At 40.7% G+C, this 17,168-nt stretch overlaps 2 protein-coding genes across 4 annotated transcripts in view; one reads left to right on the top strand and one right to left on the bottom strand.

Moving 5' to 3' along the window:
* Positions 1-85: 85 nt before the first annotated feature.
* Positions 86-9,911, top strand: slc24a1 (solute carrier family 24 member 1). Of its 3 annotated transcripts, none has more exons than XM_069163316.1 (11): positions 86-232; positions 1,929-2,033; positions 2,318-3,206; positions 4,645-4,704; positions 4,988-5,096; positions 6,349-6,429; positions 6,659-6,747; positions 6,932-7,183; positions 7,273-7,362; positions 7,574-7,740; positions 7,849-9,911. In XM_069163316.1, the coding sequence occupies exons 3-11, from the start codon at positions 2,478-2,480 to the stop codon at positions 8,096-8,098; spliced, it is 1,827 nt and encodes a 608-aa protein (XP_069019417.1). In that variant the 5' UTR covers positions 86-232; positions 1,929-2,033; positions 2,318-2,477; the 3' UTR covers positions 8,099-9,911. The 3 variants fall into 3 exon arrangements, with proteins under 3 accessions (XP_069019417.1, XP_069019415.1, XP_069019416.1); XM_069163314.1 differs by having other exon boundaries at positions 2,318-3,533; XM_069163315.1 differs by lacking the exon at positions 86-232 and adding an exon at positions 299-383 and having other exon boundaries at positions 2,318-3,533.
* The window catches only part of dennd4a (DENN/MADD domain containing 4A), a 24,272-nt gene continuing 16,019 nt past the window's right edge, over positions 8,916-17,168 (bottom strand). The window contains exons 21-31 of the mRNA XM_069163313.1: positions 16,436-16,546; positions 15,758-15,829; positions 14,822-15,657; positions 14,487-14,706; positions 13,847-13,938; positions 13,577-13,752; positions 12,923-13,295; positions 11,962-12,079; positions 11,507-11,669; positions 11,343-11,407; positions 8,916-10,766 (exon numbers count right to left, since the gene is read on the bottom strand). Of these exons, the coding sequence (XP_069019414.1) occupies positions 10,630-10,766; positions 11,343-11,407; positions 11,507-11,669; positions 11,962-12,079; positions 12,923-13,295; positions 13,577-13,752; positions 13,847-13,938; positions 14,487-14,706; positions 14,822-15,657; positions 15,758-15,829; positions 16,436-16,546 (2,363 nt within the window). The 3' untranslated portion in view covers positions 8,916-10,629. The remainder of the gene's footprint in view (positions 10,767-11,342; positions 11,408-11,506; positions 11,670-11,961; positions 12,080-12,922; positions 13,296-13,576; positions 13,753-13,846; positions 13,939-14,486; positions 14,707-14,821; positions 15,658-15,757; positions 15,830-16,435; positions 16,547-17,168) is intronic.

The raw sequence follows: 17,168 nt of genomic DNA, 5'->3' as shown, positions 1-17,168 counted from the left end.
ATTGGTCAGATCCCTCGGTGTAGAAAAAAAATGCAACATGAAAAGTTTTTGTGCCAAACACAGCACGACTTCTAAAAAAAATAATGCAGAGAAGAAAATCGTATACAAGAGTGCACTCGTTGTTGTTGTTGTTGTTTTTTTAGCATCTCGAGATCCAGGTGATCTTGGATTTGAATAAACTACCGAATAGTTTTGTGCAGGAAATCGTCGAGGAAGAAACGCCCATTTCAAAGTAAGACCGCTCACACTTACTGTGTTTTTAATGCCTTTTAAAGGGATATTTCAAACGCCTGTCAGGCTTTGTGACCAATGCTCTAATGATCAGGTTGAGAATGAGACACAGCAGATAATCCTTTCAGAAGAGTTGACGTGTGATGTTTATGGTGAGGACTTGTCAAACTTCACATCACCGTGCTTTGGAGTATCTTGCTTCTGTGATTAAAAATGCACAGACTATTATTTGAAATATACACAAATGGAGTCTGATCTACTGCATTATTGTCATTTGATCTCGACTGTATCGCTTCCTGTCATTTACAATAGGTATCGCAGTGGGGCAAAGATGTTAGTATGTGAATCATGCTGCTGAGATTTTGGATTGTGCCACTCCATAGTCTGCTAGTGAAAAGGCTGGACTTGCCCTTGACTGCCCTTCTTTTTACAGCTGTTATTTTTAGAGATGTTAAAGCTGCCAAAAAAAAAAAAAAAAAAAAAAAAAAGGCAATTTTTTTTTAAACTTTTTTTTTTTTAAAGAACAATAAGGAATGAGATCGAGAAAAAAAAAATTAAAACTGCAAGCAGGAATATACAGACCCTCGCGTACGAGGGACCGCATATCACTGCTAATAATACAAATAATTTATCAAGGCAAAATACGATTTTACAGCCCTAAATCCCTCCCTCGACAGCCGTAACTAGTAAAACCCTGCCTCCTCCATCTGTTCAGTCCAACATAACGTGACAGGTGCAATATGTCTGCGCAAGAGGCTGAAGTAACCGACGCTTTTAGCGTAAACAAATATTGAAATACATACTACAGAAAATCGCAACTGTATTATGGTTAAATACATCAGCATAGAAAATTGAAACCTGAGCTTGTGTTACTTCAAAGACTAGCGGTAACGTTACATTAATTTTTTGTGTGGTTACGTTAAACTGGATGTTACAAATACATTCGGTGGAGATTCGAGGAGGGGGAAACATTGATAGGTCACAGTGAGGTTTGTTTACAACACACTGCGACCGACATTTAAGGAGTTAAAAAAAATCTAACACGTAGACGAGACGTTATTAATCAGATCACCGCAAAGTCTGACAGCCACAGTTAACTTGATAAAAACGCTCCAGTTACAACTCAAGTCGCCCGACAAGTCTGACAAAAACATATGCCCTGCTTTCTTGTTCAATTTTCAAAGCGCAGACATATCAAAGCCCCGCAGCATTGAGTTACAATGTACACCACTACTTTAGTCCGGGTGGATACCAAGTATACAACAACAAAAACAAAAAAAAAACGTTCCTCTGTGATACACTTTAAATAGTAAATTTGATATTCCTGTGTTTAAAAAGTCGTCATAAAATTCAACAAGGAATGCCGGTATTTTACCAATAATGCTACTGGTGTATGGACATTATATAGCTTTTATGGACTGGAGTTTAAAGGTGAACCTATACCGTTCAAAACGTTTCAATATATAATGAAAGTATTATTTCCAAGGGTAAACCTTGGATTCATGAGGTGTTTTTAATGCTAAAGTTATATAACGTAATACCATTAGACTAAATGAGCACTTTGTTTTTACTTCATGTTAGATATTACTCAGGTATACACACAAAGTGAGAGTGAGACAATGCACATAATCCTCTTAGAAGACTTCAGGTATTAGGTATTATACTGATCCATTGTGAAGACTTGTTCTGTGTCCTAGATAACCCTCTGGCCATTGACAATAGTTTCTGCCTCAACAAACAACTGTGGAAATCTGCTTTTGGAAATTTTTACACCCCTGGCTTTGCAAGACATGAATTCCATGGTAAGTCTGTATCTGGCATTAAGATGGACTGTTTTGTTTGATCTCTTTGGATTTGATGAGGAAATTAGTCTTGCCCCTTACCACATTTGTATTTATTTCATTTACTACAATATTTGCTACTTTGTTGTTCTCTCAGAAAAGCATCATGCAAAGACAGTAATCATGACATCTTCTAAATGCAGCTATGAAGTGCATGTATTTATGAATAGCTCAAATGTATACTGGTTTTCAACCTGCTGTCTAAATGTAATTTTATTCCTGATGCTCTCTTGAATTTACAATAGGCTGGGTTTTCCAAGGAGTCAAGGATGTGACATGAATCCCACTGCTGGAGTTTTATATTCTTTCACCCCACAGTCTGCTGGGGAGAGAGCTGGACTCTACCAAAGCCTATTTATGCAGCTTAATTCAACCTAGCCATCAGCAACACTGCTTTAAAGGAAAATGAATTGTACAAGAAGGAAGCGACTGCAGCTGAGCCGGGTTGTTTTTCTCCTCTCTGGGGTTTTCCTCTGCACCCTTTACCAGCTGACCATCAGTGCCAGACTGTACGAGCCTTTCCCATTGCCACAGATTGGAGAGGATTTTGGAGAAGGTTCAACAGAGGGTGTTGAGGAGGCTACAGTAGAGACTGGAGGGCTGGAGGAACCTGTCACTGCGACACATGAATTAGAGCCCACAGATCAAACAACTCCAGAGATGCCCGTGGTAAATCATACAGATACAACTTTAGATTTCAAAGCTTCCACCACCACTGAATCTCCATTATTGCCAACCACAAAGCGGACTAGTGTGCATTGCATCTATGTGGCCCCTGAACCTCCACCAGAGATACCCACACCAGCTCCTGCTCCAGCTCCAGCTCCTCCCACAACCCCCATCACTCCAGCTTCTCCTGGTGAAGCTCCACATATGAAGGGTGAATACCCTGAAGATATCTTTTCTATTGAAGAGCGTAGACGAGGCTGGGTGGTCCTTCACATTATTGGGATGATGTACATGTTCGTGTCACTTGCAATCGTGTGTGATGAGTTCTTTGTTCCTGCACTGGGGGTCATCACAGACAAGTTAGCCATCTCTGACGATGTTGCAGGAGCCACCTTCATGGCTGCTGGAGGTTCTGCTCCTGAGCTTTTCACCTCCTTGATAGGAGTCTTCATTGCCCACAGCAATGTGGGTATTGGCACAATTGTTGGCTCTGCAGTGTTCAACATTTTGTTTGTGATTGGAATGTGTGCTGTGTTTTCTCGGGAGGTTCTCCGTCTAACCTGGTGGCCACTTTTCAGAGACGTATCCTTCTACATACTGGGCCTCATCTTACTAATCATCTTCTTCTTGGATAATGTCATAATGTGGTGGGAGAGCATGATGCTGGTGGGGTGTTACACTCTCTATGTCATTTTCATGAAGTTTAATGTGCAAATTGAGCGAGCATTCAAGACCCAACTCCACAAACACAAGAGCATTGTGAAAATTATTGCTGTGGAGGAACCTGAAAAGGTAAGCACTCATTGTGACACATTTGTATAAAATCTGTCCCGTCCTCACCTGACCCACTAACGGTTCTGTTGTTATATCACAAAATGTTCTCTGTTTGCAGGCATTTGACCAAAGTTGTCTTAATGCTTCTGAATATATTAGTATCCTTATTTTGTGCCACTGCTATGTAATTGATTACAAAGCTGTGGAGCTTCAAACAACAGTGTATACTACTATATAAGACAAATATATTCCTCTTGATGTTGATATTTAAGTAAGCAGATTTTAAGATCCTTGAAAAATGATTTACTGGAAACAATTTTGCTAGTGTTTAATCTTTTTGACATAAAAGTAGTGCTGTCACATAATATGTCCTTCCACAAAACAGATCTCACTCATGTATGATTCTGTATCTTATTCTGTCATAGTCATCATATACAGTGTGGTTTATTACTAAAACAAAGAGCAACACATATCATAAGTTGTGACATAGTCATAGTCATCATATACAGTGTGGTTTATTACTAAAACAAAGAGCAACACATATCATAAGTTGTGACATCTCTACCACTGCCTGTAGCCTCATATACTTATTATGCCAAAAGAGTGAAATGATAAAAGTACAGAGTAAACACTGGTGAATGAACGCTGATCAGCCCCAGCAAACTAATCCTTTGAGGAGCTATGACTATGTACAAACTGTACCATCAACATATACTCTGTTTAACCCTGGTAAAGTATGATTGAGGCTTGACACGCAGGGTATTTCTTAAGCTGGATATACTGCTGAGGGTCGGGCTCCCGAAGAGCAAATGTTATTATAAAATACTGAAAATGCTATTTCACATCATACATACCGGTAATCACACTATAATGCTTTCTTGTTTTTTTTGTTTTATGGGGACGAGGGATACATTTACAAAATTATAATCCTCCATATGGCACACAACTACATCATTTTTACTGAGATGCAATACTAAGAGGACCCCAATGTGTGCAATGGGTAAAGTAGCATTGTATAAGATTATAGTATATGGTATATACTGATTATTAAACTCTACCAAAATGAAATAACCTCAGTCTATCTCTACCAATGAATGATTATCACTGAAAAAAGCATTGTTGCACGCAGACAAATGGGGACGATGAAGATAATACCCCTTCTGCTCCAGAGGACGACAATCGGTTAAAGGTAAAAATCAAACAGTCACCCAGCCAATCAACTGTAAGAAGAAAGACACAAAAATGATATCCTAGACACTCACAGTGTTCATTTTTGACCATTTATCTGCATGTTATCTCACATATTATCTTTCTGCAGTCATATTAATCACAGCATCCCTACAAGTGCTGTCTCATGTAAATGCACTTGTTGAAAAAAACATTCTGCCATCCACTTGGAAATGATTGTCTTACAAGATGTGACTGTCTGTATCATGAGTAGCTGTCGTGACCTCAGCCATCTCTTTCCCCAGTTGAAGCCATCCCTTCAGCGAGGGGGCAGTTCAGCTTCTTTGCACAACAGCACCATGAGAAACACCATCTTTCAGCTCATGATTCACACATTAGACCCTCTAGGAGAGGGTGAGTACCATTTCTCTGCAATGACTCCCTTGATGTGAACCGAGAAACCTTTACACGGACTGTCTGGTGACCATGTCCTTCTTATTGTAAAATGGATTAGCAAAGTGTCCCATTTGACAGCAGCACTAAGTCCAGATTGATACTAAGCAGATAAATACGTACCTCAGTCTATAGAGGGCTCCATTTGTAGGCCCACAGTGAAACATAAATAATAATCTCAGACGAATGGCTGCAGTTAACATAGGGAGTAAAACATTTTCAACTAATGCCCTCATTGAAGTGGTTCATCTTCTGTTAAATTATTTAGGATACAGTAAGTAAGGAGATGCAGTGATATTTGGTTAAACAATGCACTGAGCAGCTGGTCCTGTCCTGCTTTCACTTTCAGGAAAACAACCTGATAGGTTAGTAAGGTTATCTTAATGTATTCTTCTATGCATATCATACCTGGGTAATCTCGAAGCATGTGTTTCTGTTCTCTGGTCACATGCAGCAAGACCATTGTACAGTATGTACCAATTAATGTACCTGTGGTAAAGGCTCCTGGTTTGCTTGTCTTTCAGGCCTCAGGGCAGCAAACAATCCACTACTCCAACATAATAATCAGCTTTTGAGTGAACCTATGAAATCTGGATCACAGGTATCAAACCTGCTCTCTTTATCTAAGTACAATGAATCAATTCATGACATCTGTTCATGTGGAGATGCATCCAGGAAACATTATTCAAATATCTGCGGCTTAATTGATGCTTTCAAAATAATACAAAGTTTATTTTGTTAATCACATTTTTTCTGATGTTTAAGGAGCACTATAAAAAGCAAAGCTTGATAAACTCTTTCTATTTTACTGTGTGTTGTGTGATTATCTACATCTACTGTTACATTGGCCTGAGATGAGTGTATTTAATCTGAAACATTGGAAATCCTTTTATTTTCATTATCATTCATTTGTGCTTGAGAGAATCAATTTTATTAGAGTACATTTGTGTTATCATTAGATAGCAGAGGAACGATCCTGTCCTGCTTTTTGTTTCGTAGTGCGTCTTGTTCCTTTGATGAGCTCATTCTTCTTTCATGACGTTGATCTGTGCCGCACTAAACATGATGTTGCTGTTGCTGTTTTTGCTGTGCTGTTGTGACATCTGTCACGATTCTTTGTCTTCTACATATCACTAGTAAATTATTTTAGTCACATGACTGAATAATATCACACCATCCTAACCTTGTTTTTTGTTTGTTTGGTTGTTCACAGGGAAGTTTATGGATAAGGCTGAGACTCTGAATAATGTGGCCAGACGGAAAGCAGAGAGCAAAACTCAAGACAAAAGTGAAGGTAACATGGAAGGATGTGATGGTGATCAGATGCCTTCAATAAAGCAAAGTCTGCCCATTGAAAACAGGCTGTCATCTAATCCATGCAAACAAAATTCCTCTATTTACATTCACTGCATTTCTCCATATAACTAGTTTCTGAAGTCTAAAATGACTTTGGAGTTCTTACAGATTGCTGTGAGTGAGAATCATGAGGGAAATTAACACAATGTTTGGGATTCCCTTCACAGATGGTGGTGGGGAAACAGGGGAGACCAAAGAGCCAGAGGCTGCCCCAGCTGCAGAAGCAGAGAAGAAGGAGGAGCCTGAGGACAAGAAGGTACTTTCCACCCATGTCCTGGTAGTTTTCAAAGAGCCCAGAAGTCAGTATTTGATACCTGTATATGTAAGAGTCAAAGTCCAGAGCTACAACTTTGGGAACCAGCATCTTTAGGCTAATTTGGTTGTTTCTTTAATCCTATTTATTTCTTTACTGGTCCATCATGATGTCTATTCCACTTCAGGAGGATGTACCAGCCGGAGAGGATGAGTCAGGAGCCTCAGAAGACTCCAACAGTGACGAAGAGGACAGCGACGATGACAGTGATGATTCCAGTGAAGATGAGGATGATGAGGATGAAGAGGAGGAAGAAGAGGAAAAAGAAGAGCCCCTGTCTTTACAGTGGCCTGACAAACGACGTAAGCAAGCCACCTACCTCTTCCTATTGCCCATCGTCTTCCCTCTGTGGCTCACAGTTCCTGATGTTCGCAACCAGGTGAGCGATACAAACATATTTATGAGATCAGCTGTGGTGTGTTTAATTCCACTTCATCTCACTTTTACATCACTCACTTTGTCTAATAGAAATACAAGAAATTCTTTGCAGCCACCTTTCTGGGCTCGATTCTGTGGATAGCTGTCTTCTCTTACCTCATGGTGTGGTGGGCCCATCAGGTCAGTGACTGCAGGGAAATGTATTGGTTTGTCATCTTCGTGTAAATTCATTTATAAAAAAAAAAAAATTCTATTCAAATCTTTCTGGACCAGTAAATACATTTTAAAATGGAGATTAAGATTATGCCCCAAATTAATAATCTTGAGGAAAAACGAGTAATTTTCCATTTCTGTAACTTCAATCCTCTTCTCTCCCGGTTTATTGTTTTAGGTGGGTGAGACCATCGGCATCTCAGAGGAGATTATGGGCCTGACTATCCTGGCTGCAGGGACCTCCATCCCCGACCTCATTACCAGTGTGATTGTGGCTCGTAAAGGCCTCGGGGACATGGCTGTGTCCAGCTCTGTGGGCAGTAACATCTTTGACATCACTGTGGGGTGAGCCTCAATAGCTTGATATGTAATAATTGGACAAAAAGCAACTGAATATGCAGTTAACTGATTTCTTTCTCTCACATCTTTCTGTTTCTGTCACTTTATCAAAAGTCTACCAGTCCCCTGGCTCCTGTACTCATCCATGCACAATTTGGCTCCAGTGGCCGTCAGCAGCAATGGGCTCTTCTGTGCCATCGTGCTGCTCTTCCTCATGCTACTCTTTGTCATTATTTCCATTGCAACGTGTAAATGGAAGATGAATAAGGGGCTGGGTTCGACCATGTTTCTCCTCTACTTTATCTTCCTGGTGCTCAGTGTTATGCTGGAGGATCGTCTCATTATCTGCCCTGTTTCCATCTAAAAGTTTGAACACAAGCCTTCGCATACAGCAAGCACTCTCTCCACTTGTGACCTGAGGCAGAACTGTTAACCCCTACATTTAAGGCTCTCATGAGCATGGGTCAGGATATCTATTGAAACCATTCAGAGAGCTACTGTATTGCTCTGCATTGTTGCCAGTGGCATGTCTGGTATGTCAGCAGCAACACGCAAACTACAACTTTTTCTGTCCTTACCGAAAAACACGAGTTTCCTATGTTTCCCACATGGGACAGATATGAGCACATGTATGACACATGTTGACCACATGTTGCAACATATAATAAGATGAGGAAAATATGTGGAAAGGTTTTCACATGGGCGTCACACATTACACCATGAAAAAGTTCAAAAACTTTGGCAACATAAATGTTTCACATGTGCTCAATCCCATGTATATATGGTCACATGTGATCACGAGTTTTTGCACGTGAAATTCATGTGTGAGTATAAAACCCGATATTGATAGTAATGATGGCAGCTTTTAAAGTAATTTGTTTTCATTACAACAGGAGTTGCAGAGCTACTTTGCATTAAGGTGTAGATTGTGCAGAATTAACACCATAATTAATTTTTTTGACTGTTTACACAACCATGTCTATGAAATGAAATTCTAGGTCTAGAATATGTGCACATTTTGTAAAATGTAGGTTTCTAAATGTGAATTTTGTAAAATATGTAAGTATGAAAATGGTTTTATAACACTCTTGCTTATATAATTATAAGCTTGAACATAGTTTCTATTAAAAAGGTGAGGCGTAGCACTCAGCTTGAAAAAATTAAATCAATCTTCACACCTGTAGAATAAATGTGTTTATTCATAAATGAAGGCAAACTATAGATCCAGCCTGGGAAGAAATTTGATTTCTTTTTTTATGTAAAAATCATACAAATTAGTATTTGTTTTACAAATTATAAATATTACTTTGGAAACATTGTTCAAATTGACAAATAGTGTAAACAACACAAAGACATAAAATCATGTTTTGGTCATCTGTGGTTCTTTTTTTGTCACTGGTTACAAGGTGGTTAAAATGCAAATTTACATGTTGTGAGATTGGTGTTTATTCCAAGCACACAGCCTCTTAATCCAGCATTGTGTCATCGTAAATTACTGTGAAGTCCAATGATAAACTGTGGAGCTGCATCACATTACAAACAGAATCAAGGCAGGTTTCTTTCAGGTAAAAGTGAAAGACAATATTAACACAGTGAACTATCCCACTCATTTTCTAAAGGGATTTTGAAGTAGGGCAGGTTAGAGTCGCTCAAACCTAACACCTTTGACATTTTTTTGTATCTTTTAATATGCTCAGTGCAAAGAAATCTGCACTGCCATCTGTTCAAAGAGACAGTCAGTCTTTATAAGTGGTTAAAATATCCTTGTATGCTCTGTATGTCACATTAAAACAGTGCACTGTTGTCCAAATATCTAAAACTGACATCTACACCATACAGTGAAGACCAAAAAAAAAAAAAATACAAAATACTAGAGCCAAATACTCTGTACATTTTCATGGAGCCATTACTGTGTCTGTAAATTCTTGATCAAAAAAACATCTCGATAAAACCAACAGAAAACATTTATTTCATTCACTATTATTTTACAATTAGTTTGATTGTACCATTTTTTAGGAAATGTATCCTTGGTTTAAACACAGAAATGATTCAATCCTCTCTTTAAAAAAGGTATTGCTTATAAAACTGTAAATAAATTACAGAAGTATTATTCCCTTTTGGTCTCTTTTGGTACATTGTACAAAAAAGGATGAACAAATAAATATTGTGCACATACATGAATCGGATGTTCCCTTCTTGATTCAGAAACTATAATGTTTTATAATTTTCCACCATCTAGTTTAGTGTATTCAGGTGTATGTGCATGGCCCTGTCACGTTTACAGGGTACACACGAGGAGGAATTAATTTGATTTTGTACACTGAATCTAATGGATATATTAGACAGTACAGTGAGTCCTGCAGCTTCGAAATAAAAAGTGACTTAAATGTAGGCTGCTGGGCCTCAGGGTTACGTAAATGAAAATAAATGTCTCAAGCTCATCTTGTCAAAGTGCTTTGTAAAAACATGAATGTCTAAAAGCAAGTATGTATTATACACACACTCAACAACAGTCTTAACAAGGTCACCAGGACCACTGAGGATTTTCGACAACGTGATCATACACTTACTTTTACGTACTTATTCACAGTTTCAACAATAACAAAGGCATAAAATATACTGTATAATAACTGTACAAACATTTAGTCATACTGAAAATACATTAGATTTTTGAAATATGTACAAACACAAGGCCTGTCACTTCATGCCTCTCAGTTCTGACAGTAAACAAGAAACTCGTGGCAGTTGCTTTACATTAAGTGTAATTTCCCATTGTGCTTAAAAGAGCTTCGTGCTCCAGTCAGGTGAACTGGTCCTGAGTCTGAAGGGCAGTCTGAATAAAACAGCAGCAGTGACTGTGGTTGAAGGAGAAACAATGAGACAGAAGAAGAAGTTTTACAAACTGGGCTCTCTGAAAGTCCTCCTGCACTCCATGACCCCTGCTCCGGGAGGCCGGTCACAGTTGTGTGTCAGTTTAACTTGGTTGGGGGTGAGGCGATCATATGCCAACTTATACTCCCGGTCAAAAGCATCTGCAATGAGATAACGGTTTGTTAAAAATAGGCCAGCACACTTTCTTTATATGAAATGTATTTAATCCATTACATCAGATCTGTCTTTATGAAGAAAAAAACAAGTCTACAGTCATAGAAGCTCTGCTAGATACTAATGTTAAGTTGGTAACTGGACAAAGAAAGCATGCCTTCCTCCCTTGTGACTTTTCAGAATAAAGCAGCCAAATTAAATAAGTCTGGGTGATGGGACAACATTATATTTGATTTTAATGCTGATACATGAAAGGGCTATGACTAAAAACCACAGGTGCACAAGGTGGGATCCTAATCATAATCAGTGTAAGACTGTAGCTTTGTTAGTTGGTCAGGCTGAGAATTGAGATGGTATTGACGCACAAAAGCCCATCCAGAAAACCTTTATGGGCTCCTAACTGGTCTTTGGCCACAGTGCTTGGCACTGGCTGCACCGTTGATAGTTACACAATTGCTCAGGACACAGTTTAAGATATATATCTGGACCAAAGGGCTGGACTGACATTTCCATTCTGTGCTGCCAGCATGACTAAAAACAGGATCTCATGGTTTTGAACTTACTGATATTAATGCTGTTCCGACCCAAAGCCACCAGAGAAAGGAACAATAAATCTCTGTAGAGGCTCCTGTTTGGGAGAAAAAAAGAGAAAAACAATAAGACTTTCCAGTCATCTTATCTTCCCTCTGTAACTTCACACATATTACAAACGTCCTTATTTCTTCACCTTTGTCTCTTGAAACCCAGCTCCGGCCCCAACAGCTGGATGATCTGGCTCATGGGCTGATAGACATCACTCTTCTTAATGGTCCTCACAAAACTCTGCAGGAGCTCCACAGTGAAGAATTGGCCTTCTTCACACAGTCCGGAGCGAACCAAGGAGTTGGCACCTGCAAGGAAAGAGAGATAAAAGTCACCCTGATCAAAGGCTCGTTTATCTCCATCACTCAAAATAAACTCTGAAAGCATAGCACTAATAAAGATGGCATGACTAATAGGAGTCCTGAGCTGAATTATGCATGATGATCTGCTTCCTTAATTTGCATAATTTAATTTGCATGTAAATATCTGACCTTACCAGCAGAATCCCTTTTTTTTTTTTTTTTTTTTTTTAAGTAATTTCACCTTTTGAAATATATTGAACCACAGTGCGTGAAAGGAACTTATGCAGCAGTAACTTACAGTGTGTGTTCCACAGGACGTAGCAAGGTTGAACTTTGTCTTGGTGCAATTTCAGATTGTCCCACATAATCCTCACTAGCACCTGCTTACTGTCCTCGGATGAAACCATCTGAGAAGTCTGAAGGGGATAAAAAGTGTAGAAAATTAATCCCTTATTACATCAGTGCCTAAGGGTAGAATTTGAATCTTTAAAAGCATTTTGTTTTCATTGTAAGTGAAAATATGTGCTGCTTTTAGGTATCGTTGTTTTGTTTTTCAAACTGACACTAGGAGTCGCCAAAGTCACAGTTGGCCCGGACATGAATTAAGGCTCATAATACCCATGTAAAAACTATTGTGTCTTTCTTACACTGTGTCCACACAGGAAGCATAGTGTGAGGAGCACATTTATCAGAGCAGCAGCAGTGAGAGCTCCGTCTGTTTCTACACAGGAGGCATTCACCTGTGTTTTGGACACACTCAGAGCTCAATGCACAATGACTGTAGTTATGGTAAGGTGTAAAGTGGATGGATACAGATTTGACGCCTTAAAATAGGGTCTTGGCATGTAGCCCACAGGACACATCAACCATCACACTGGCTGTGTAAACAGCTGCACTGATTCAAGACCTTACTTTTCCACCAGGGGCACACGAGACAGACAAATTAAAAAACACAGCTGAAATGGTTTCTGTATAGACTCAGCCTCACGCTTTGGTTTTTGAATAGATAAAACAAATTAGAGACTTGTTATTTGTCAGCTTTAAAAGTGCTGGTAGGTGGATTTTGCACCTTTTGCAAAGACTCAGGCTGCTCTTTGCCCAGTTCAAATCTTGTACTGAGGTAGCTCGCGCCAAAAACATGAACAAACCTATAATTAGAAATGTTTAAAAAATCCTTTAAAAAAGAGTTGATAAAGTGATGACTTCATAGTTAATGGGTCAATCTACACACAAGCATATACAGACACTATCATATTCACCTGGTCTGCATGGCTACAGTGTTGGGAGGCCAGGATGAGAGCCGGCAGGTTACTCGGCAGCTCCAGCCTTCTGAAGTACCACACAAGGTTCCAGAAGACAATGGGGTGTTGATCGACAACACTTGGGGAGGAGATGGCCTGGTCGCCTTCGTTCACCAGCAGGCTCTCCAGCTCCTTCCACAGAACCAGAGGGCTCAGGTAGGGCACTGTCACCGGAGCGGAGGCGGAGGCCGGGGGACTAGCACTGCTCTCCTGCTTCTGCGGGGAAGCTGCAGATGACTGATCTGCACAGTCTGCCACAGATGTTTTGGCCTCGGGATTGAGTGGCACAGACGTGTCCTCCTCTTTAACAGGATTACTTTTCTTAGAAGACCTGAAGGGAGACACAGACTGGATCTGTTCAAAGAGGCCACAAGGATAAAGGATGTTTTGTCTGTGTCTATATGTGTGTGCGTGTCTGTGTCAGTGCGTAAGGAAAACAGCACCAGACAACTAGCAAGACTTTAGAAAAATAGAAAATCTAGCACAAGAGATCAAAGACACTACTCCTTACACTATATTACTGAATTCAGTGTGAAATGATGGATGCACCTGATTAATTATTCAGAACATTAGTGTTCAGCATGTGAGTTAAGTATACTGTGTACTTTTTACCTGCTCAGCGGTCTGAGATCTTTGATTTCCACATTGAGGAAAGGCAGGAAGGCCGTGCCGCAGAAAGGACAAGTGCTGTTGAGGTTTGAGTCGTTTGCTGTCCAGCCTGCCATAATCTCCTCATCATACACCAGACAGTCGCATGTTTTACAAAGTGAACAGCTGGACATCAGCACCTACAGCAGGAAGCGTCGGGAACACGGAGAAATGATCACTTATTACAGTCTGAGTCAGTGTACAGACAGGGATTTTTATACACGAGTATTATACCTCTATGGTATAATTAGGAGTGGGCTGGAAGCGGCTGGTGTCAGGGGAGGACTCTGGAGTGTGAGGAGTTTTAGAGGAAAGCGCCAAACCACCTAGAAACGTGGGAAGATTATACAATTAGAAAACACAAGGCAAAGCCAAGATTTAACACACTATCACATCTACACATATCTGGAATAAATCAAGCAAAAGTGGACAAATGCAACGAAACAGCAACCTCTTCATAAAAGTCTGCAATCAGTGGACAATTTGTTTTTAGGTTTAGTGAATTTGTGTCTCACATTTCTGTTTCTGGGTGCGTGCATGCACACGAGTGTGCATGTTCACGTGTTTATGTTTAGCATAGGGCCTGTGGCTGGGTACAGAAAAGCTACACACTGAATCAGCCCTCATGCCTGTTGACCCAGTTTCCCATAGAACAACACCCAACTCTTTCCATTACTTCGACTGTCAAGAAGTGTTTTTGCTCAGACCAATACAATGCTGCTGTCATAACCGTGATGTAACGAGCACGGCTGCGAGCCATGGCTTTTTACATTGGAGATGCTTCCATCAATGTCGATTGTTCAGAAACCAAAGCCAGCAACTTTTTATCCAACAATATTGATTATGCAGGCTGACTAAAGGATGTGCAACAAACCAGAGAAGGAGTTGTGTCTGAACACTCTGTTGGGGGTGCTGGGACTGCCCAGGTTAGCTTGGTAAGCCCCCACAGGGCTTCTCCTGACACGGGGCGCACTGCCATGCTGGGGGGAGGTAAAGCAGTCTGGGTCCAGACAGGAGTCATTATCAACAAGGGAGGAGCATTCCGTCTCTCCTGAGGTCAGTGAGGACACACTCATGCGATCATAGTTTGTGTCCTGCAGGCGACAATGAATAAAAAAAAATACTGTCACATTACTGGAGTTAATCTTAGAGACAGTTATCAGCATCATGTTGGAAATACTTGTGTGCGAACAATGCTACACAACTAACCTGTGTTAATGAAGTCTGAGAGGACAAACGAGAGTAGAGGCGACTAGCCTTCTCAGCCACACCCTTCCCTGCTGATAAGACGCTGCTCTTGAAGACGTCCAGAGTTGGGGTGAACAGCGAGTCCATAGAGAACGATGAGGTGGAGGGAGTAGGAGACGATGGTGAAACCAAGGAGGAGGGCCTCTCCCTGTCTTTGTTACAGACGCCCAAAGGAAGAGACGGTGACGACCTCAGCCTCTCCTTGGATTTAACAGGCAGTGAGAGGTGTGTATGGGAGCGGGGCAGGGTTGAGGTTTGTGGGGAGGTGTGAGGTGACGAGGAGGAGCGAAACAAAGGGCTCGAGGGGTTCTGCAGGTCCATACTTGGCGTGTGGCTGCTCAGAGGGCTGTTGCCATTATTCATGTACGTCTCAATCTCCTCAGCGAGGTTGCGGCGGGTGGTGGGCGTGCTGCTATTGTCACACTCTTGTACTGTCTCTGTCGCTATCAGTGACAGGGGATCGAATCCCATCTCAATACCTGTCCGCCTCACTGTCCCAGAACTGCAGCTGATGCTCCTCTCTAAGGCGACATCTGTCCTCTCCACTGCACCACTGCAGCTGACACTCCTCTCCACCAGAGTTTTATGTTTATTGGTCTCCATGTCTTCTTCCTCTACTCCGTGCAGTCTGTCAGCCGTGAGGTGATGCTGTTTGGCTGAGCTGAGGAGAGGGACGGTGAGCCTCAGGGTTCCCTGTCCACCAGACAAGTCGAGAGAATTTGGCCTCTCCGTCTTTGGCAAAAGTCCACTCAGATGAGCGTCACTAGATGGACTGGAAACCAGCCTGCCGCCACTGCCTGTGACCAGGACATGTTGCAAGACATTAAGATCAGAGATGCGTGTCATTTATAAACAGTTAAAATAACTTCATGACAATCTCCTTTAAACGTACTGTACCTGCATTAGGATCTGTTGATCTGCAGCCTTTAGTTAGAGAGGTGCTGCTCATTGGAACCTCTATCTCAGGCACTGGAAATTTAAATGATAACAAACTATTTAGCACAGTTTAATGCATTTGGCCAGTTGATCATAATCTCTAATTGTATTCTAAAATAAAAAAATTTGTTATTGGAAAGGATTAGTGCTACTGTTCATGCCAACTTGAGGCTTTTGCAGTGGGAAGGAGGAGGGAGAATTGGCAGCTGTGTGGTTGCTTAAGAGACAAATTTCATCTTAAAATATGGCTGCTTTGCATTCTGGCCCAAAAAATTTAGTAATAAGCAATTAAGGCTGTGATGAAATGCCACACCGATTAGTGAGGAGTACTGCTTATAAAGACTGGAGCATAGATTGCATCAGACACAGCACGTAATTATTTGCAACAAAATTCGAGACAAATCCTGTCATGCAAACAATCACCTGCTTACACAACACCTTCATCCATCAGCAGAATCTGTGTCTGAAAAACACCTAAATATAACAGCAAATGGATGAGTGGAGAGCACATTACACCCACACTGCGATGTGATGCAGAAGCCTTTAAAAGCAGTGTTCATTTTGCTGTAAGCCGTTTCACTTCAGCAGAAATGGTCGCTAAGTGTCAAAGATAAGGGATAAAAGTGATCCATAACTCACTGGACTGTCTCTGTCCTTTGTCCTCCACCAGCGCTGTGTTGTCACTCTCTCTGCCACACAACCTCTCTTCCTCTTTAGACAAGGAATCGTAGCCTTGATCTGATTGTCCACCTGAAAAAAATAAGAAGATTTACTCCTCTAGGAGTGTTTTTCCATATTTTCCCTCACTGTTGTGTTTCTTCCTCCAGAAGGAGTTGAGTGAATATAAAAATTGTGTCGTTAGTCTCCATAGATGTTTTATAAGAGATGGCTGATCAGAGAGTTTTTCTTCAAAAAAGCTTGGTGACATTCCCCACAGCTTAAAGCACACAACACTCCCAGAATAGAAAAGCAAGAGCAGCAGAAAAGGAATAAATCTTTTTAAACCTTGCATCATATCTACAAGGTCAAATTGCAGGAAGAGGTACAGACCTGATCCACTGTGATTTGTATCAAAGAATTCCTTCATTTAATAGTTTGATGAGACAAGTTGTCCCAGATTCAGATCTACAATATATCTATGAGTGTTAGCTGGCTGATATACCACTACAAGCCCTGTTGTCTCTGTAATAATGTATGAAAAATCTATTCATCATAATATACGGCTAAAGGCACATGAAGAAACCAACAAAGTGCAACCAGGGTAATGAGAAAAAACAATATATACATATACATATAGACATCTTTTCCAACTTTCCATTTATTCTACATGGAAAACACAACAACAGTGACAAGCTAGGGGGGAGCGAGCAGT

The sequence above is a fragment of the Embiotoca jacksoni genome, unplaced genomic scaffold, assembly GCF_022577435.1.
Source record: "Embiotoca jacksoni isolate LCO1_2020_lvr unplaced genomic scaffold, fEmbJac1.0.p SCAF_3, whole genome shotgun sequence".
NCBI lineage: Eukaryota > Metazoa > Chordata > Actinopteri > Embiotocidae > Embiotoca > Embiotoca jacksoni.
The sequence above is the reverse complement of the archived record's forward strand: the minus strand, read 5'-3'. Positions and strand labels throughout refer to the sequence as shown.